This window comes from Lithobates pipiens, unplaced genomic scaffold, assembly GCF_037356315.1.
Source record: "Lithobates pipiens isolate NorthernLeopardFrog02 unplaced genomic scaffold, aLitPip1_a1.2 Scaffold_16, whole genome shotgun sequence".
In the NCBI taxonomy this organism is placed as follows: domain Eukaryota; kingdom Metazoa; phylum Chordata; class Amphibia; order Anura; family Ranidae; genus Lithobates; species Lithobates pipiens.
In genome coordinates this window covers 559,663,473-559,687,137 of record NW_027507748.1, presented here as the reverse complement: position 1 = coordinate 559,687,137, position 23,665 = coordinate 559,663,473, and the positions used below count along the sequence as shown (strand labels likewise).

The 23,665-nt window shown below is 41.6% G+C and overlaps 1 protein-coding gene across 3 annotated transcripts in view; it reads left to right on the top strand.

Moving 5' to 3' along the window:
- Positions 1-23,665, top strand: part of STAC3 (SH3 and cysteine rich domain 3) — a 172,390-nt gene that overhangs the window by 54,119 nt on the left and 94,606 nt on the right. For all 3 annotated transcript variants that reach the window (XM_077483574.1, XM_077483575.1, XM_077483573.1), the window contains exon 2: positions 12,149-12,413. In XM_077483574.1, the coding sequence (XP_077339700.1) occupies positions 12,167-12,413 (247 nt within the window). In that variant the 5' untranslated portion in view covers positions 12,149-12,166. The remainder of the gene's footprint in view (positions 1-12,148; positions 12,414-23,665) is intronic.

Below are 23,665 nucleotides of genomic sequence, written 5' to 3'. Positions count from 1 at the left end.
GGTTTCCGAGAATGAGTAGTCTTGCTCTTACGATTATTTTCAGACTAAAATTGTGATTATTAAACAAAATCAGGACGTTGTGCTCACTTATGATAATAATTTTCTAGTCTGCACCTTCAGGATTTTTGTCCAAAAAGTCGTAATCGGCTGTCAGAAGCACTATACTAATGATCAGATAATCAGTCGATTGTTCGTCATGCAAAATTTTTCTTCCAATGTTTTTATCATGTGTACCGGCCTTTAGACTGACTGTAAACAGTTTGATTGCTAAATTGACTTCAGTAGTCATTCATCGAGTCTATTGATTGTTGTTTTTAACTTACAGATGGGTGCTCAAACAATTATCTACAAACACGTTGATGAAATGGGTTCCAAATGGGGAATAATAAGCAAAGAAAAACAAAAAGTCACATCAAAACCTACTTTCCAGTAAACGTTAATAACTCAGAATGCGTCCTCATTAAAAATATACTCTAATGTCCCTTAAAATAGCTACTTGAAAAGTAATGTAAGCAGGGCTCTGAAGAAATGTTTTTCCATTTGTTGCGCACACATTCCTAGGACAGGTCACATTCCTGCACAATGTCATGCATGACATCTCTGCAGAGACACACCATACAGTGTGACAAGACCCAGAGTATGCACAACACAGACAAAAAAGTATAGTTAGATAAAAAAGACACGTCTGCATCTTCCTGTACAGAAGTTTGATTTTGGAAAGAGACACTATATATACTGATTTTAGAAAATGTGAGGACTCCTAAATATCATGATGCTTTTTATTGTAATATCATTGTTCCTTCAAAGTTTATTTCCCACATAAGGTGAACAAGGGGTTAATTATACAATTAAGATTCAAAAGATGAAATGAGCTACAAGCTTAATTACCAAGGCGATGCAAAGTGTAATGATGACATACAACATGCAGAAACCAATTATGTAGCTCTCCTTTTATCAGTTTGGAACAGTCAGAGAAATGGAGAAAAAATATATTATTTGCTATGAGTTACTGACAATGCACAATAATGTTTTTTTATTACAATTTTAAATGAATAATATGAAATGTCTGAAGCTAAAACTTTTTTTTATTTAATTTTGGATTTAGTAATTGCAAACCCCCGTCATGTTTTTTTTTTTTTTTTGTTCTCTATGGTCCACTGGGAAGATTTTTCTTCCATTAACGTTTGCATAGACACAACAGGAAGCAAGATACAATCTCTTCACTTCTTCAATCTCTTCACCATCACTTTCAGTCACGTTAACAGTGATTATTAAGATTAATATTATTTTCCCCAGCAGAAATCTCTAGGCCATGATAAAAAGCTGACAGAGGTTCTAAGCCCTTTACAATTCTGGTCAGCATTTTTTTTTTAAATATGGCTTTAGATACATTTTAAGGGCTAGTTCACACTTCCAATGCAAGTGTGTGGCCAGCTTTAGACCATACAGGATTTATTACGGACTACAGCTTAATGCTGATATGAATTAGGCAAGACAAACAAGATAACATAAAGAGGCCTTTATGTTGGCCAATTACAGAGAAGAAAACGCTCACATTGTTGATCTCTGGTGCTGACACCCCCATGGAAAAGTGGTCTAAGATATGAAATCCACAGTCCTGCATTCTCTACTTTATAAGGGCCTATGTCGCTTGTATCCATGGTATTAGTTTGATATGCTTCTGGGATCGTTCAGAAGTCATTGACAGGTGCATTTGACCTGAGCCTGACATCTTCTGACTTGCTCTTAGCCTGCTTCAAGGGGGTTTTGCATTTCCATAGATTTGTATGGGACTGAAAGAAAAACTGAAAGAAAATAAACCAAAGCCCATCGACACAGGAACTAACAGTAATGCTTATTTAATACACTGAGCATGGAGGTTTAAAAAAGTAAAGCGTTGTTGTGAAATTACTTGAAGTTTTTTGTACTTAGTATACAGAATTTCAAATAATGGTAAATCATTTGAAATTGACCATGGTCAGCTGATAGCCTCCCATGGTTTTCACTACCATTTGTATGCTGATGACACCCAAATCTATCTCTCTGCCCCTCAGCTCACCCCATCAATCTCCTCACGCATCACTGATCTACTAACAGACATATCAGCCTGGATGTCAAACCACTTCCTCAAACTTAATCTATCTAAAACTGAGCTCTTAATATTTCCTCCCCCACGTGCCCCTTCCCCTGACTTCTCTGTCAAGATTAATGGCACATCTATCAGTCTGTCCCCACATGCCAGGGTGCTAGGGGTAACTTTAGACTCTGAACTGTCCTTTCAGGCCCGCATCCAATCCCTGTCCAAATCATGCCGCCTTAGCCTCCGCAACATTTCCAGAATACGCCCCTTCTTAACTAATGACACCACCAAACTTCTTATTCACTCCCTGGTCATCTCTCGCCTTGACTACTGCAACTCCCTCCTTATTGGATTACCCTTATAGACTATCCCCCCTTCAGTCCATAATGAATGCCGCTGCCAGACTCATACACCTTAACAGCCATTCAGTGTCCTCCACCCCTCTCTACCAATCCCTCCACTGGCTTCCACTCACCCAACAAATAAAATTCAAAGTACTAACAATAATTTACAAAGCCATCCATAACTCTGCCCCCTGCTACATCACTAACCTAGTCCCAAAATACCAACCAAGACGCTCTCTTCAGTCATTCCAAGACCTCCTGCTCTCTAGCTCCCTTGTCATCTCCTCACATGCTCGCCTCCAGGATTTCTCCAGAGCTTCTCCCATTCTTTGGAACTCCCTACCCCAATCTGTCCAACTGTCCCCTAATCTATCTATCTTTAGGCGATCCCTGAAAACCCTTCTCTTCAAAGAAGCCTATCCTGCTTCTAACTAACACTGTTTTACTTCCTCCATCAGCTCATCTCCCCACAGCTATTACCTTTTGTATCAATTGACCCTTCCTTTTTAGATTGTAAGCTCTAACGAGCAGGGCCCTCTGATTCCTCTTGTACCAAATTGTAATGTAGTTCTAATGTCTGCCCTCATGTTGTAAAGCGCTGCACAAACTGTTGGCGCTATATAAAACCTGAATAATAATAATAATTATGGGCAGTAGACAAAGTGGCAGTGTGGATTTTTAATCTCCTTGCTATAGTGAACCTGCTATCTGTTATAAACCCTTAAAGACCTGCTTAATATAGGCTCCACAAAGTATTTGGCATTATCTGACCACAGCGTTTGTATTTCTAAGCTTCTCTGATTTAGTTTTACTTTGTCACTAGGGACTCGACTACTGAGGTAGGCCACACCACCTTTCCTGCATTTTGGGCTAATTAATTCGGCCAGAAAAGTTGGGTATATTTTGATGTCTTTCTTTAACATATGATAATAGCAGGACATGAGTAAGTGAGGTACAATTTCTGGACTTGTTTTTTTTAAAGCTTCAGGTTCCAGGACCTTACAGTAATTGGTAAGGTTGAATAAAGACATCAGTCTATCCAGTTCAACTTGAGTGTGTGTGTGTAACTTTGATTTTCCATATCCCTGTAAATTGACACCAACTGTGAAAGGGAGTGCCACATCCTTACCACACTAAAAGTAAGGAACCCCCTACATAGTTAAAGAGTTATCACTTTCTCAGTCATTGTGTGGCCAGGTGTTTTTTTTTTTTTTTGGTTTTACTACCCAATGACCTAGAATAAGAATGTAGCCAGTAAATTTTCAAAGATCAGAAATTTTATCCTGCAAGCTTGTACCTGGTAAATAGCTTGTTATAAGAGCCAGGATGAGTTTTACCGTCCTGGAGCTTGCACAAATGAAATCAGCATTTGCGGTTCCTGTGTTTGTGTTCTGAAATGTTCTCTATAAAATCTGAGTTTTGCTGACAATAACTGAAGTTGTTAGTCGTGTTTTGACAGCCATAAATCACTAAAAGATCCTTTTTTCAATAATGGCACAACCACATTTTAATGGAATACCAGTCAAATGATTTTTCAGATATAGTATGTTCCTATAGGGGAATTACTACTCACTTTCCTGTGGTGCCAGGAAAAAAAACACAGAGCACCCACCGTGCTTTTAGTGTGAGTTTACTCTTCTAAAGTGCTCAAAGAAGCAGTCACCATCTCCATATGAAGTCAAAACTCACCCCTGTGGCTAAACATTGTTTTATTGTGTAGCAGGTGCCCTGCATATCCCGAGGCCTAGTCGAGGTTCACTTGTGAGGAAGAAAGTGCCTGTCACCATCTGAGGGAGATTCCTCCCCCCTTTTTTTCTCTTCACTGACTCACACAGAGCTGCTCCCGCTGTATCCTTCCCTGCATCCTCCCCTGTGTTCCTATTGGCAGAAGGTTAGGGAGCCAATCAGAATGAAGTCATTTACAGGAACTAATGAGAAGGACTTTAACAGTAGCAGCTGCAAAGGATATTGGGATATGTAGACCCCATCTAAAATGGCCCCATAGCTTTCTATGGACACAGAACTACAAGAGTCAGCCTGCTCTGGGGTAAAGGAACAAAAGACTTCATCTTGCTTATCTGAGGGAATTCAGTTACCACGAGGCAGGAAAGGAGACTGGACCTAGGGGAGAGGTGCTGCCTCCCAGGTCAGTCCACTGCACTGTTCAAGGTGTCTACAGCCGGTCGGGCCATCCAGCTTGAGAGAGGGGGATTCCAGGTGCACATCTAGGCATGCCTGCAAGTGTTCCAGTGCGAGGTGGTCAGATGGGTCAGTAGAAGTGATTAGTTTGGGCCTTGACCACAGGATTTGATGAGAGGGGCACGTTCCCATTTGCAGGAAACAAAGACACTGCACACAGTTAGAGTTGCTTCACTTTGCTACTCCAGCTCTATGAACATTTTATACAGACATTGATGCTCTTAGTTACCTTGCTGACACCTGTTATGCCACAGGACACCAGGCTATCCAGATGCAGAGACACTGTATACAGACACCATTGTCCTTTCACCTTGCGGAGGAAGATCCTGCATTCTTTACTTGATAATCCGGGGCAGTTGTACTGTTTGACCCTACTATTTAGGTGTTAACGTGCACCAACAAGAGTGGTTAGCTGAAGACCCAAGGCCTCATCATTCTTCAAATGGACTGATGTTACTGATGCCATACAGGCACGCACACACATGTCCATTACTCTGTATATGTAGTGGGTGTGTGGGATAGTTTGCCTTGGAAGCTAACTCCTTAAATGGAACTAAAGATACTTATGTGGCTCCTCTGGGGGTAGCACTGCAATTGAGTGGGGTGAAAGAACCTTTAATTTCTGTTGCTGTCCCCACTGAAAGATTTCTCCTAATGTCTTTTTCCGACACCATAGGGAAATTAGTAATTCCCCTATAGCAGGGGTGTCCAAACTTTCTAAGCAAAGGGCCAGTTTACTGTCCTTTAGGCTTTAGGGGAGCCAGCCTGTGAACAGTGGGAGTAGAAAATGCCCCAGCATCAGTGCCTTATCATTGCCTTGGAAGCTAAGGCCGCGTACACACGGGCGGACTGTTCGTCCAACTTTGTCCGCTGAACAGTGTTTCAGCGGACAGTCCGCTCGTGTGTGGGCGTTCAGCGGACAGTTTCAGCGGACAGTTTGACGAACAAGGTTTTTCGGAAATTCCGAAAAACTGTCCGCTGAAACTTTGTTTGAGCGAACAGTCCGCCCGTGTGTAGGCTTGTTCGACAAACTAAGTTCCGCGCATGCTCAGAAAGGCTTAACACGCCGAAAGTTATAATGCAGTGTATAGGACGTTGTATTTTTCGTCCCGTCGTACGTGCCGTTCACGTCATCGCGCACGGTTTCAGCAAACTGTTCGTACGTCGTGTGTGGCCATGTCCGTCCATGCTAATTTTGAGCGGACTGTTTGCCGAAACTGTTTGACGGACAAAGTTGGGCGAACAGTCCGCGCGTGTGTACGCGGCCTAACTCCTTAAGTGTTGATTTAATAACAGTGTTGGTAGTTGGGCCTGTGGTGTCAGGGGACAAAAGAGAGAGGTCTGACATGAGAGAAGGTCATTCCTCTGCTCTCCTCCTGCCTGGACTCATAGAGCCCCCGAATCCCCTGAGAGCAGCCTGAATATAGTATTGAGCTATATTGCTCTTAATCTCAGTTATTGCTCTCCAGTTGATTACTTGAATATATATACACTGTTACTGTCTGTTACTTTTCCAAGGAAAAATTGCAGTAAAGACCATTTCTGTTTTATCATAACGTGTGCGTTTCTCATTGGTCATTGCACTTACCCTATTGCCATGTGTGCCAAGAGGGGCTGAGGATGTTGTGAGGGTTGAGAGGCAGCGTATGGAACTAAAGATACTTAAGCGGCTCCTCTGGGGGTAGAACTGCAATTGAGTGGGGTGAAAGAACCTTTAATTTCTGTTGTCCCCACTAAAAGATTTCTCCTAATTTCTTTTTCCGACACCTTAGGGAAATAAGTAGTAATTCCCCTATAGCAGGAGTCTCAAAACTTTCTAAACAAAGGGCCAGTTTACTGTCCTTTAGGCTTTAGGGGAGCCAGCCTGTGAACAGTGGGAGTAGAAAATGCCCCAGCATCAGTGCCTTCTCATTGGTTTTAATGAGAGGAATAGTGCCCCGTTTTTTATATCAATGAGCACAATAGTACCCCATTGATGGTGTCAGTAGGGTTAATGGTACCCCATTGATGGTATCAGAAGGGGGAATGGTACTCCATTGATGGTGTCAGTAGGGAGAATGGTGCCCCATCATTGGTGTTAGTTTGTGGAATAGTGCCTCAAGGGCCAGATAAAGTTAAGCAAAGGTGACCACTGCCCTATGGGAACAAAAAGCACATCTGTTTCTGTCTTTTTGGTTCACTGTGAAAACAGCCAATGTGGACACAGCCTTATTAAAACAAGGTTCAGGCTGGAGTATCCCAGCACCTAGCTGATGTTTTCTGAATGTGGAACTGATAGAAATATTCTATCCTGTGTATTCCATACTCTAGGAACCTCTTTTCTAAGACTTAGTCTTAGGTCACATAAGCCATTATTCTGGTGACACATTGCAAGCAGAAGAATCATCAGAAAGAGGCCTCCATATACCTCTACTGAATCATTGCTATGCTGGCCTAGAATGCTGCCAAATCTCCCTGGATAACGTGAGAGCAACATCTTGCTAGAATAGCTAGTGAGTAAATCTGTTAGCAACAATTCGTCAGTGACGGGATTGCTTACTGGACGTGCCTATTACAATGTACTTTGATACATGGTGACTCATTTGAAGCAGTAACATCAGGCAATCATCCAGTCTTCAATTACATGCAAAAGGTTCATTTGAGGGATATGTATTTATTTCTGTGCCTTTTGCCATCTTCTGCTAGGCTAGTGCTGTTTCTAGTTTTTCTGTAGATTGGTTCAAACTGGGTGAACATTTACTTTTAAGCATTTAAGCACTACAGAATCTCTGAAGTCATCTCCAAAATACAACTATCTTAATTAGTTTTCTATAAAGTGCCAAGATAACAATTATGTAACCTTTTAATTAATATGTTCAGGATCTATTGCATTAAAGCTATTCTTAAGTTTGAACCATTTTTTTACAGTTAAAGATGGTATTTCTAGACAATTTTCCATATCACACTTCTATGCCTTTCATAGCATCTGTCATTGTCTGTGATCAGCTGCCTAGCCAAATAAATATTTGCCTGCATTCCACAGTCCTGGTATCTTGTACAATGTGTTTTTATGCTTTTTAATTGACCATATGGAATATTATCAATCCGCCTGTCAATATAATTAATTATTAGGAACCAGTTGTGTTATGCTTACTTCTGAAAATTAGTTGGACTTTGTTTTCAGATCCTTGAAATAAAAAATTTCAGTGGATATTTATTAAATGAATTGAAACAATTTAATCTCAAAAAAAAAAAAAAAAAAAAAAAAAGTAAAAGACGCTCAATTTAGCACCAATTGTGTTGTTATTTATGCGAGCATGTTGTTATTTATATGAGAATGCCCTAAATATACACCATGTACCATGAATGCATTAACAAAACTCACTGCTAAGTCTGTTCCTATGGCTACATCCTTTCTTTGTAATACTGATTGCTGAACTAGCCAATTTTGTTATTACCATTAAGGACCCAGCCTTTTTCTGACATTTCTGTTTACAAGTAAAGAGCAGTATTTTTTGCTAGAAAATAGCTTAGAACCCCCAAATATTATATACATTTTTTAGCAGAGACCCCAGAGAATCAAATGGTGCTCATTGCATTTTTTTTATGCTACAAGGTTTTTGTACCACAGTTTTTCATGCACTTTAACCACGTCCCGCCTGCCATATATTAAAATGGCAGCAGGCGGGATGCACTCTCGTTGCATGTTCCTAGGACACGGCGCGACCCCTATCTCGGTAAAGAACCGATGATGCGGCTCTTTACCAATGTGATCGGCTGTGTCCAATCACAGCCATTCACATGTAAACAAGGAAGTCGGCTCACACTGACAGAGTGTGTGGTGAGGAGCGGCATCTCTTTGCAGGGGAGAGCTGTACAAGTAATCAGGGCACTGATCATCAGTGCCCATCAGTGACACCAATCAGTGCCCATCAGTAACACCAATCAGTGCCCATTAGTGATGCCAGTCAGTGCTGCCTTTCAGTGCTGCCCATCAGTGTCCATCAGTGCCGCCTATCCATGCCAGCTATGAGTTCCCATCAGTGCAGCATATTAGCGCCCCCTCATCAGTGCCCATCAGTGCTACCTCATCAGCGCACATCAGTGAAGGATAAAAATTACTTATATACAGAATGCACTGACAGAAACTAAGAAAAACTTTTCCAAAATTTGCATTTTTTTTTTGTTTTGTTTAGCAAAAAAATTAAAACCCAGCAGTGATTAAATACAACTAAAAGAATGCAATATTCGTGTGAAAAAAAATATAAAAATTGAATTTAGGTACAGTGTTGTATGACCACGCAATTGTCATTCAAATTGTGACAGCTCTGAAAGCTGAAAATTGGCTTGGGCAAGAAGGGGGTAAAATTGCCCTGTAGGCAAGTGGTTAATGAATTAAAAAAACAAAGCATAATATATAACCCCAATTTTTTATATATAATGACAGATAATGTTACTCAAATAGATACATGTCATGCTTTAAAATTGCATGCACTCGTGGAATGGTGCCAAACTACGTGTACAGGTTACCAGTTTAGAATTACAGAGGAGGTCTAGTGCTAGAATTATTGCTCTTGTTCAGATGTTCGCAGTTGATACCTAACATATGTGGTACAAGCACAGTTTACATATATGGGCGTGACCCATGTATGCATTCAATACTAGCATGCAGGGAAAGGGGCGCTTTAAAGTTTTTTTATTATTATTTATTTTATTACATTTTTTAAATGTTTACACTGTCCCTTTAAAAACCACAAATCTCTCCTCAACCATTAAAAGCAAAAGATCACATTTTTTTTTTTTATCTTTTGCTTTAAGAAAAATTACAAACCATATTTACATGATGCTGTACCCAAACAAAATTGATGTATTTTTTCCCCACAAATAGAGCTTTCTTTTGGTGGTATTTGATAACCTCTGCAATTTTTATTTTTTGCGCTATATACAAAAAAGACCAACATTTTGAAAAATAAACTATTTTTTACTTTCTGCTATGATACATTTCCAAGAAATATATATTAAAAAACAAATTTATTCATCAGTTTAGGCCAATATGTATTCTGCTACAAATTTTTGGTTAAAAAAAATCACAATAAAGGTATATTGATTGGTGTACGCAAAAGTTATAGCGTCTACAAAATAGGGGAAAGATTTAGGGACTTTTTATTTTTTTATTGTTTTTACTAGTAATAGTGGCGATCTGCGATTTTTAGCAGGATTGCGGCATTTCGGCAGACTAATCTGACCCTAAGTGACACTTATTGGTGACCAGTGACACCAATACAGCGATCAGTGCCACAAAAAAGCACTGGTCACTGTATAAATGGCACTGGCAGGGAAGGGGTTAACACTAATGGCGATCCAAGGATTAAGTGTTCCCTAAGGTGGTGCTTTCTAACTGTCAGGGAGACTGACTGAGAGTAGAGAGAGATTGCTGCTCCTGATCACTAGAAAAAGCTGATCTCTCTCTCTCCTCCCGTCAGAACGGGGATCTGTCTTATTTACAAAGGCAGATCTCTGTTCTGCCTCTCTTTCCCACGTGCGTTGATTTGCACAGCTGAGCCAACTTGCCGCAGTATAACTATTACACACTTTGCTTCCAAACGGTTCAAAATAATTGAGTCCATATAAAAACTTTCTCCACTGAGTGTTTATCTGGGGATTAGTCAGGTGTATAAATAAGCAAAACCTTCACCACACCTCGTGATACCGCTCCTCTCAAAATTTGCACTCACCAGATATGCAAAGTATATACGCCTTTCGGTCATATCTTTCACATCATCATGTCATTCGAGATCAAGGTCTTCTACAGTCTCAGTATTTCAAAACAAAGGGAAACAGACCTAATAGCGTGATCCTGTTAAGGCTTTTATTCCCATAAGTACCCCCCTTTTAACATTGCACTTAAAATAAAACAACTAAAAACCGCCATTTGAACATATATAAGACACTCTGCCGCACAGTCTCTCTCACCGATACTTAGAAATCCTATTAGCAGGTATTCCTGGGTAGAGTTCGCAGCTGCTGCCAGTCTCACAAGCCATGTGGTCATGCCCATACACGTTTCGTCATACCGTCTTTGTCAATAGGTATTGTTTTTATATGGACTAACCTGTCACAGGGTGCAATTATTTTGTTGGGAAGAAGAGTGTGTAATACACCGGAAGAGCTCTGCTTTTGCTTTATTGATTATTACTGTGTGTTATCGTTTCAAAGCATATGGGATGTTGATATATATATATATATATATATATATATATATAATATATATATATATATATATATATATATATATATATATATACACATACACCCACACACACTATTGAGGGTAGCTATTAATGCTCATACATTTTATTATTAGCTTTGCATGATGATTGTGTCTTGCAATGCAGTACTGCCAGTCAGGTTTGACTGATTCTTAAAAGAAACTAAAAACATGTTTCTACAAAATATAATGCTTAAAGCGGAGTTCCACCCAAAAATGGAAATTCCACTTATCCCTCCGGTATTACATTTGGCACCTTTCAGGGGGGAGGGGGGAGCAGATACCTGTCTAATACAGGTATTTGCTCCCACTTCCACAGAATCTGTGGCAATTTACACCATGTCTGGCCCCTCCTTCCCCCAAACCCACACACCCACTGTCTTCTGGGAGACACACAGGTCCCAGAAGATAGCAGGGACCAGTCAGGACATGCAGCACAACTCACGCATGTGCAATAGGGAACCAGGGAGTGAAGCCGCAAGGCTTCCCTCCCTGATTACCTTACTGAATATGCTGGTGCCTCCACCAAGGAGCCACGGGACGAGTCGGCTTCGGGTGAGGACATCGCAGGCGCCCTGGACAGGTAAGTGTCCTTATTTTAAAAGTCAGCAGCTGCAGTATTTGTAGCTGCTGACTTAACTTTTTTTTTTTTTTCGGCAGAACTCCGCTTTAAAAGTCATATAGTTATAGGAAAACTAGATACCTAAAAAAAACACCAGTTACATATAATTTTTTAATCCAACCACATTGTGTCATATGTGAAAGAATGGTAAAAGCACAGAACTGTGAAGATTTGTAGGACACAGGGTGAAGTTTAAATCAGATTCGATTATTGTCATTTTATTTTACATCTTTAAATACCAAAATGGGGTTGATTTACTAAAGCAGTTATGCTGTTCACATGCCAAAGTGTGTTTTACTTTGTAAAGTTAAGGTTAGTAAATTTGGCAAAGCTGTGTTGATCTCAATCAACCAATCATGTGCTAACAAAATTATAATTTTAATTTTTCTAGCTAAACAGTCTCCTCTTCTTTAGTAAATCGTTCCAATTGTACCATTAATTTGATCTAGCTCAATAATACAGCTAAATAAATAACTAATTCATTGTATCCCCCTGATTTGTGCCCCCAAATTGTTTTAGAGTCCTGAATCTAATTTCCGTAGTCAACGACCAAGTATTTTGTCATATGAACTATATTATGAACATCTTTCAAAGCTAACATTACTATTCATACTATGACATTATTCTTTTAATAAATGTGTAATTATCTGTTTCAGGTTCGGAAGCTAAAGGAAATGTTCAAAAAAAAGAAGAAAGAAGATGAGCCCCAGACTCCAAGCCCAGAGACTCAGCCAAATGGCGAGCTGCCCAACTCGGGCCCAATCATTTACTATATCTATGAGTCAGAAGAGGAGGAAGAAGAAGAAGACCCTGAACCTCCTCCAGAGCCACCTCGTCCTGTTAATGACAAACCCCACAAATTCAAGGATCATTACTTGAAGAAACCAAAGTTCTGTGATGTGTGCGCCAGAATGATTGTCTGTAGGTCATTCTTCATGGTCTTCTGAATTTGCAAGGGAAATATTCTATCCACTGCTAGATATAATAGATAGAAGAAAGTATGAAATGGGGAATCTGCCCAGTTTTATACCTGGGCTGAAAGTCAAAGTGGTACAGCAATACTCAAGCATATAAGATTGGTTGAGGCTTGAGTTACCAAGCCCTGTCATTGATAAAGAAAGAGACCTCAGCACATCATGATTTTGCCAAAGGACTATGGTATTTAGGTCTTGTTCCTAAATACAGGTCATACATACAGGTATTTGCGTGAAAATGTCCTATCCACTGCAATTGATCATCTATATATCTTGTCATGAGGTAGAGGTACAGGGAAAGCTTTCTTTTATACAATTGGGGTTTGAAATCAAGCCAGTGAACAGCCTGTGGTATAACTTTTGAATAAACAAGGCTCCAGTGGTATAGTAACAAAATGGCTTTTATCGACAGGGCACTGTGAAGTAAACAGGTCGAATGGCATAATCTCATAATCAAACATTAGGAAAATCTTTAGAAATACAGTCCTGATGCAGAGTCTCTTTTTCAAGGCAGTGGTACTCAGGTCTTTAAAGTGGTTTTAAAGGCTCAAGGTTTTTTACATTCATGCATTCTATGCTTGAAGGTAAAAAACATTTTGTGTTCAGCAGCCCCCCCACTAAAATTTATCGGAGCCCCACCCTGATCCAGCGATGTGTACGAAAGACTCAGCTCTTCCAGGTCTCTCTCTCCTCATTGGCTGTGACAGCATCGGTAACAATTGGCTCCCGCTACTGTCAATCACAGCCAGTGAGCCAAAGAGGAGAGAGTGGGGCGGGCCAAGCTCCTTGTGTGAATGGGCAGATAGAGCAGTGGCTCGGGTACCCTTAGAGCAAGATGCTTGCTGTGGGGTACTTGGCAGGAGGAACAGGCCAGGAGAGCTGGCAGGGGAACTGAGAAAAGGAGGATCGGGGCTTCTCTGTACAAAACTATTGCACAGAGCAGGTACGTTTAACACGTTAGTTATTTTTATTTTTTTAAAACCAAGCTTCAATATCACTTTAAAGCAAACCTATGCTTTGCCCATTTAGGTCAAAGCAACTTGGCTGCTTCAGTAAGCCACTGGGAGAGAAGAATTACCCAGTTTATCTGGATGTGAAGAAGCATGAGACATACTCTTCCTCTAATGTGACAGCAGTGGTGATTAGTGATTGGCCTTACACTGCCATAAAGGGGCAAAGAAAAAGTTCTAAGCCTTCCTTCCTTGATCCTGGAATCTAGGTGTGGGATGGGATAGAGTGAAGGAGACGTAAAAGAAAATGAGTGTTTTTCAGCAAGAAGGGGAACATTAACAAAACCTGTTACTAAGCTCTGCATGGGCAAAGTTCAGGTTTATGGCTTAATGATACCTGGGTGGCTTGTGCCTACAATGGAGATTTAGATGCCTCGGCCTATCATCTCTGTACTAAAGATGACAAAAGTGTTAATTTACTAAAGTCAAATACTTTATTCACTTTGCAAGTGAAATTGCACTCTGCAGGGGATTTTTTTCCCCAGAGCACAGTAAATCTGGTAAAACTATTTTGCAAAAAATACCCAATCATGTACAAGGAAAATAATAAAAAAAAACTGAATTTTCCTTGCACATGATTAGATAATAGAAGTCAATACCTAATTCTCCAAACTTTGGGGAAATTTTCCTTGCAAAGTGAACAGTACAATTTGCAAAGTAAACAATCTATTTGCCTTGAGTAAACCAGCCCCTTAATCTTGCATACAGGCTAAGGTATACTTCTGTACTCCTATACATATGAATAGGTGTAATATCATCCACAAGCAGATACAATCATATTCAAGATCTGATGGGCACAATCTTTGATGGGCATGTGAAAATATTTAAATGCAGTAAAGAATGTTGTAATAAAACAAATGATAAATCTAAATAAAGCTTTGGCGAGACAACATAGTTTGCTAAAATTCCATTAACTGGTCATACAGTTGGCTCTCCTTACATGTCAGTCCACTGGCTTCTGAGGAAGCGCCAGGACAGATGCAAAACCTGTAGGGTGATACATTTTATGAGCAGTCAGGGGACTTTTAAAATAGTGCTCCCCCTATACTATGTTATTTTCAGAGCTTGTAACATTTTGGAAATATGCTAAAAGTAAAAGTCTGTGGTGAAAGCTGATGCTGAAGCTGCATATTTTAAAATGGCAGATTTTGCCCACTCTTAAGCCTAGTACAAACAGGCCGAATTTTCCCCATGTGTATGGCAGCCGGTCTGACAGAAGTCTTGTGCCCGAAAAAAAAGTCTGCCGACTGCCTACCTATCGACACTCGTAGCCAATGGCTGAGAGGGCTGACCGGAGTGTTCTGGCGGGGACACAATAGCACAGCAGGGGGGGGGGGGGGGGTGTCGCTGTACTAACATCTGATTGTTAGTACATCAGCTCTGACCTGAGATGTCAGTTTTATCGTTCAACCCGCTGGAAAAAAAAAAGAGTGGTGTGTATGAGGCTTATGCTTGTCTGTAATTAATAGTTTATGTATGTACACCTCTAAAGTTTACAAGACGAACGATAATAAAAAATATTATGGTAAATATCCTGAAATTACGCAGTGATAACAAATGAAAATTCCTGTTTTATTGAACTGCAATGCCTAATTTTCTACAAGAAGATCTGGACGGCGAACAGTTAATATGTAAATGTATAGCAACAGAAGGGTGAATTCTAAAATAGAAGGTGTGAGTTTTGCCCTCGTCAGAAGACAGTAATCTTGTAAGTGACATCTTATTGAAAATGCAGAGCAAGTAGCGGGTGGTCAGCACTAACAATATGTTTCTATATTTCACATGCCAGTCTGTTAAAAATGTCATTCTCGAGATTTTAGGCCATAAACAGTGGTTGTCTGTTTGTCTGCCCTAATGCAGTTTCTTCCCCTGCTTTCTTTTGGTGGTAATTGATCACCTCTGCGGTTTTTATTTTTTGCGCTTTAAACATAATAGAGCGAAATTTTTTTTTAAAAAAAAATATATTTTTTACTTTCTGCTGAAAAACATATCCAATAAAAAATAGTAAAAAATAAAATGTCTTCATCAATTTAGGGCTGTATTTTGCTACATATATTTGGTAAAAAAAATCCCAATAAGCGTAAATTGTTGGTCTGCGCAAAAGTTCTAGCGTCTACAAACTATGGCATATATTTATGGATTTTTTTTTTTATTTATGGAATTTTTACTAGTAATGGCGGCGATCAGCAATTCATCGTGGGACTACGATATTCTGGAAGACAAATCAGACACTAATGCTGCATACACACAATTGGATTATCTGGCGGACTTAGTCCGGCGACGGAGAAAGCCGGGCTCCTCCGCTAGCAAAAAAGCAGAAGATAGTGGAGGAGCTCGGCAAGAAGAACCAGAAAGTGCGGAGAAGTCGGAAGAAGACCCCCAAAGTCGGAAGAAGACCCCTGGAGCTGCATAATAAACCACTTTAAAAACCTGTGTAGTGTGTTTTTTTTATTGACACTTTTTCCACTCAGGTGAATGGGTAGGGGTACGATGTACCCATACACATTCACATAGGGTGGGGGGCCGGGATCTGGGGGCCCCCTTATTAAAGGGGGCTCCTGTATTCCGATAAGCCCCCCCCTGCAGACCCCGACAACCAACGGCCAGGGTTGTCGGGAAGAGGCCCTTGTCCTAATCAACATGGGGACAAGGTGCTTTGGGGTGGGGGGGGGTCACAGGGTGCCCTCCCTTCCCCAAAGCACCCACCCCCACATGTTGAGGGCATGCGGCCTGGTATGGTTCAGGAGGGGGCGCTCGCTCATCCCCACCCCCTTTCCTGACTGGCCAGGCTGCGTGTTCTGATAAGGGTCTGGTATTGGCTTGGGGGGACCCCCACTCTGTTTTTTCGGCATAGGGGGTTACCCTTAAAACACATACCAGGCAACGGGGCTCGCAAGGTGTCAATCTCACCGATGAAAGTTGCGACATTGACTTCCTTCTCTAGTCCCGTCATACCTGGAGTCACTTTCAAAATGAATGAACTTTAGCCCGTGTGTTGGCAAGTTTGTTCATTTGGAAAGTCTGGTGGACTAGCACACAGATGAGCGGATTGTCTGCTAGAAAGCCGAGTCCGTCAGACAATTTTGAAGCAAGCCTTCTTTCTAATTCCGCCGGACTTTTGGGAAGAAAATGTCCGCTGGAGCCCACATATGGTCAAATTGTCCGGTGGAATCTGGTTCGCCAGACTAAGTACGCCAGATAGTCAGATCGCGTGTATAAGTGACACTTTTGACACTTTTTTTGGGAGCAGTGACACTAGTACAATACAGTGATTAGTGCTAAAAATATGCACTGTCATTGTACTAATGACACTGTCTGGGAAGGGGTTAACATCAGGGGTGATCAAAGAGTTAACTGTGTGCCTCACCAGTGTTTTACTACTGTGGGAGAGGTGCTTTTACTAATGGAAGACATTGATCCATCTTCCTGCTTTGCAGTAATTCTGGATCAATGCCTTCCATACTGACAGTACGACAATCTGCCTTGTTTACATAGGTAGATTGCTGTTCTACCTGTGTAATAAATGATCACCAGGTGGCGGCGGACATAAGAGCCATGCACAAGCCTCAAGCAGTGCAGATTCGTGCCTGATACCTGGAAATATATATGTGATCCTGCGCAGCGGGGACGCCCTGTAGCAGTACACCTGCTATGGGACGGTTGGCAAGTGGTTATTCATTTTATTTGTGTTTCTATTAATAAATTGACTTAACTGGATCATAACACAATAGTATGCATTAAAAAAGTATTTTAGCGAAGATGTAGTATTTTGTCAGGCGTACCATCTCACCTGAAATGATCATGAAATTTGAATTGGGGGAATTGAGGTGAGAGATGAATGGCAGATAGCCCTGAAACATCAGAAGAAAAGGAGTAGGGGTTTTCTGTTGGCCATACAAATACTTTGTTTTATTTTTTCTATCCATTGTTACGTGCCCCTTTGTACCAACTAACAATATACTGTATACCAACCTTAAGGTTCTGGGTGTCTGAGGTAGACATATTAGCATATTTTAAGCTATTCCCAGACACTCGAGAGACTAAATACTAAGGACGCTCCATATTGACTATTCAGATTGTCAATATTTCTGCATTTTGTTATAGTTCTTTTATATAGTCAGGTCTCCATGCCATTTGCCTCTATGCTTCTAACAGAATTTAAAAGAGAGTAGTGAAAAGCAGTTTATACAGGTAGTGTATAAACATTTGTCTGTTGCATATTTGTTTAAAATCAGTGTACATGAAAGCAAAACTCATAGTACATCTCCAAGATGTTTCTTACTATATGGTGTAGAGTTGGTCTAGGGTACTTTTTCCTAAGTGGAATTTGCATTGGTATTTTCCAACTTGTATTTCCATGTACGGGAGAAAACAGGTAACCTGCATTCAACAATGCCTCTGTAGCCTTTTTTTGTGCCTTGGTTGAAATATTCAGTCTCCCTCCTCTAAGGCGTGATTCACATCTATGCATTTTTAGTGCTTTTTTCATTTTGCAGATTTGTACTACATTCCATTTACCATGGTTTCCTATGGAACACGTTCTGTAGTGCAAATCTGCAAAATGTTAAAAGCTCTAAAAATGCATAGGTGTGAATCCAGCCTTTTTTTAAACTTTTTTTTTTCTTGAATATAATAAATAACAGTATGAACACATAGACAGGCCCGAAAACTAGGGGGCCTCATTGAGAGGGGCGCCAGTGGCATGGTTTGGCTATGAAATGGTAGAGCTTCTTTTTTTGGCTATAGTACATAAACTAGCTTCTCCTCTCACACAGCCACAACACCAGCAGACCCCAACACCAGTGGACCCTCTTGCAGCCACCACTATGATGAACACGTGCTCTACCACATTGGGGAGCACAGACAGACTCACCCTTCCCCTGACAATATTTCCAGAGCAAGTTGACATCTCTCCTCCCTCATCAGTGACAGCCGGCTCCAGCCTCTCTGTGTCTTCCAGCATTGCAGCCCCTGCTCAGTCCAGTAGGTAGCCCGACAGTGCCCTGCAGTTAACACTTATATCTTCAGAGATAGCCCACATTTTACTGTCTCTACAAACCAGGGAAGAACTAGCCTCATTTGCAACCTGAATACAATCCACTCTGAAAGCAGATATTACTCAGATAAGACAGGAGCCATTAACCCTTTCCTCTAAGGTCTCCACTCAGGACTCTAATTATGCCCGAAGAGAGTGGTCTCCCTTGAACAGCAGCAAACCCCGATCCCCTCAATGAGAAGTGCAACTGAAGCTTCATCTGGATGACCTAGGGAGTCGCAAAAGTCAGAACAACATCAAACTATGGGGGATCCTAGAGGCTACAGCGGGCACCAATCTACTCCCCATGGTAATGATCATCCTTAAAGTGGACTTCCACCCTAACTTACATCAATGGATGCAATTGTTGCCGATCACATCTTTATTCATTTTCGGATAGTTTATTTTGTTTTCATCTTTTACCTTTTTTGTTGAGGGTAAACGCTGCACCTTCCATTCATCCTCATTGCAGCAAAATACGTAATTTCCCTTTTCCCATTGGCTCTTGGAATAGCAGTGTCATCAATTCCAGGAGTCAATGGGCATCCCCACACACACAGCGATTCGTTCCCACTGCACATGCGCAAGATTGGGAGGTGCATGCTGGAAAGCCAGCTGCACCTAATCCCGGAAAAGAGAGTCCTGGCAAGCTTCAGTTGCCCACAAACAGGATGGCTGCTTGCTGGATCAGGCATTCCAAGTAAGTTCTAAGCCCTTGTACACACGGTTGGATATTCCGACGGAAAATGTCCGATCGGACCGCGTTGTCGGATAATCCAACCGTGTGTGGTCTCCATCGGACTGTTTCCGTCTGAATATCCAACCGACAAAGTTTTAGAGCTGGGCTATAAAATTTTCCGACAACATGATCCGATCGGACAAAGTCCGATCGTTTGTAGAGAATTCAGATCGGACAAAGTGCCACGCATGCTCAGATCAAATTACGACACCAAAGCTATTGCCTGCTAGCAGCAACGTAGTCCCGTCACAAGGCATGAACGTCATCACGTTCCGAACGATTGGATTTTCTGACAACTTTGTCCAACCGTGTGTATGCAACACAACTTTCGGACAAAATCCGTCTGAAAAAAATCTGACAGATTTTGTTGTCGGAATGTCCGACCATGTGTACAAGGGCTAAGATGTGCACAAAGACCAGAAACTTTATAATATACAGCACCAGCCCATTTTAAATGTATAAGCGGCAACTGTCATGGGGGTTATTTAAAAAACAAAAGCGCCCGTTACTCTGCTTTAAAGTAAGCCAACCGCTTTTTTGGCTGTACTTTTCCTATGGCTCACAGGAGTGTAGTTCATTCTGCACTCCTGTGACCCGTTTTCAGCTGACAGCAGGATGAAGCCCACTTCTGGCTGATGTCACAGCTGGTCCAGATTCTGAAAAGGTCCCCACCATATGGTTGGGATCCAACCAGAACCCTGGACTGGCACCTGGCTCAGCCTCCTAGTAATCGACTGAGAGCCCAAGCCAGCCACCCTCTCCCCTCCACAGCCCAGCACTCCAGTGAGCAGAGGGGAGAGCAGAGAGCCATGGACAAGCCACAGCCTTAGCTCTGGAGATTGATCGGGTACATTCTGTGAGCCCTAACACCTGATTTGATAACTCCAATCCCAGAAATTTCCTCTGGGATTATTGCAGGATTGAGAAGGGTGCAGCTGGTCTCATCCGATCTCCTCCCCCGCCGCTGATCTCCTCCAGATCACAAGTGCTATAGCTGCAGAAAAGATTCATGTAGCCATGTAGCGTTTGTGATGTTAAGGAGATCAGGTGCCAAGGGAAGAAGATTGTATGAGCCATCCTTTTCTCTCCAGATGACAGCTGTAGTAACCAGCGGGCACTTCGGTAGCGCCTGCTAGTTAAATAGTATAGATGCAGCAGGCAGCTGTGGGGTTTGGCTCCCACTGGGCTCCACCTCCAGCAAGCGTGGGGTTAACTGTGAACAACAAAAAAATCTTATTAGTGTTCCACAAACCCCCACCATTCTATTCCTAATCCATGAATAAGGCTGCTGTGACCATTAACATATAGAATATACACGTTTTTAATGGTATTAATAAAGTGTATATATGCTATACTTCAATAGTCACAGCAGCCTCATTCTTTAAATTACATTTATTATGAATAGAATGTTGGGGGGGGGGGGGGGGGGTTTATAAGGGGCTTTTTGTAGTTGTTTTACATATTAGTCTTTACCAAGAACTCCTACCTCACTTACTACTGACCTATGAACTCTGCTACACTTACTACTGACCCCTGAACTCTGCTACACTTACTACTGACCGACCTATAAAATCTGCATTACTTACTACTGACTTATGAACTCTGCGACACTTACTACTGACCCCTGAACTCTGCTACACTTACTACTGACCGACCTATAAAATCTGCATTACTTACTACTGACTTATGAACTCTGCGACACTTACTACTGACCCCTGAACTCTGCATTACTTATTACTGACCTATACATTTTGTGACACTACTGAGCCCGAACTCTGCATTACTTACTACTGACCTGTGAACTCTGCGCCACTTACGTCTGACCCCTGAACTCTGCATTACTTACTACTGACCTATGAACTCTGTGACATTACTAATCCCTGAACTCTGCATTACTTATTACTGACCTATGAACTCTGTGACACTACTAATCCCTGAACTCTTCATTATTTATTACTGACCTATAAACTCTGCGACACGTACTACTGACCTGTGAACTCTGCATTCCTTACTACTGACCTGTGACCTCTGCGCCACTTACTACTGACTCATGAACTCTTCATATCTTACTGCTGACCTCTCAACTCTGCATCAATTACTACTGACCTATGAACTCTGCTACACTTACTACTGATCTATGAACTCTGCGACACTACTGACCCCGAACTCTGCATTACTTACTACTGACTTGTGACCTCTGCGCCACTTACTAACTCTGCGACACTACTGACCACTGAATTTTGCATTACTTACTACTGACCTGTGAACTCTGCATTACTTACTATTGACCTATTAACTCTGGGCCACTTACTACTGACCCCTGAGCTCTTCATTACTTACTACTGACCTGTGAACTCTGTGACACTTACTACTAATCCCTGAACTCTGCATTACTTACTACCGACCTATTAACTCTGCAACACTGGCTACTGACCTGTGAGCTCTGCATTACTTACTACTGACCCCTGAACTCTGCAACACTTACTACTGACCCCTGAATTCTGCATTACTTACTACTGACCCCTGAACTCTGCATTACTTACTACTGACCTATAAACTCTGCATTACTTACTACTGACTTATGAACTCTGCAACACTTACTACTGACCCCTGAACTCTGCATTACTTACTACTGACCCTGAACTGTGCATTATTTACTACTGACCTATGAACTCTGATACTTACTACTAATCCCTGAACTCTGCATTACTTACTACTGACCTATGAACTCTGCGACACTGACTACTGACCTGTGAACTCCGCATTACTTACTACTGACCCCTGAACTCTGCATTACTTACTACTGACCTGTGAACTCTGTGCCACTTACTACTGACCGCTGAACTCTGAATGACTTACTACTGACCTATGAACTCTGTCAATCTTACTACTAATCCCTGAACTCTACATTACTTACTACTGACCTGTGAACTCTGCGACACTACTGACCCCGAACCCTGCATTACTTACTACTGACCTGTGAACTCTGCGCCACTTACTACTGACCCCTGAACTCTGCATTACTTACTATTGACCTATGAACTCTGCGACACTTACTACTGACACCTGAACTCTGCATTACTTACTACTGACCCTGAACTGTGCATTATTTACTACTGACCTATGAACTCTGATACTTACTACTAATCCCTGAACTCTGCATTACTTACTACTGACCTATGAACTCTGCGACACTGACTACTGACCTGTGAACTCTGCATTACTTACTACTGACCCCTGAACTCTGCATTACTTACTACTGACCTGTGAACTCTGTGCCACTTACTACTGACCGCTGAACTCTGAATGACTTACTACTGACCTATGAACTCTGTCAATCTTACTACTAATCCCTGAACTCTACATTACTTACTACTGACCTGTGAACTCTGCGACACTACTGACCCCGAACCCTGCATTACTTACTACTGACCTGTGAACTCTGCGCCACTTACTACTGACCCCTGAACTCTGCATTACTTACTATTGACCTATGAACTCTGCGACACTTACTACTGACCTGTGAACTCTACATTACTTACTATTGACCTATGCACTCTGCGACACTACTGACCTATGAACTCTGCGACACTACTGACCCCGAACTCTGCATTACTTACTACTGACCTGTGAACTCTGTGCCACTTACTACTGACCCCTGAACTCTGCAGTACTTACTACTGACCTATGAACTCTGTGACACTTACTACTAATTCCTGAACTCTACATTACTTACTACTGACCTATGAACTCTGTGACACTACTGAGCCTGAACTCTGCATTACTACTGACCTGTGAACTCTGCGCCACTTGCTACTGACTCCTGAACTCTTCATCTCTTACTGCTGACCTCTGAACTCTGCATCACTTCCTACTGACCTCTGAACTCTGCATCGCTTACTATTGATATGTGAAATCTGCGCCATTTACTACTGACCTGTGAACTCTGCATCACATACTGCTGACCTCTGAACTCTGTATCGCTTACTATTGAATCCCTGCACTCTGCTTCTATTTTAACCATGGCAAATATTCAGCACACGACACTGTACTTTATTTTTCTTGCTCAAGAAGACCCAACTTATGATCCTGCACACAGGCCCCATTACTTGCTATTTTACTGTGAGACAGAATGCTACATGTTACAGTGTGGTGCACTGCATCCCACATCCTACTTTCCCAACCACTGAATGACCTTCTCCCAGTACTTGGGGGGAAGGGGGGGCACTAAAGTGAGTCTTTGTCTTGGGTGAATGAATGTCTAGCTTTGCCACTGTTGACAGTATCTACATTTTCATGCTCTTTAAAATTATGTCAGGCTGGCCACTTAGTAAATGATAGAATGTGGCATTCTTTAATGGTTTTCTTTGAGCGTTGAGCTGTGGAGGGATGGGTAGCGGCCATCTCAGAGTCTC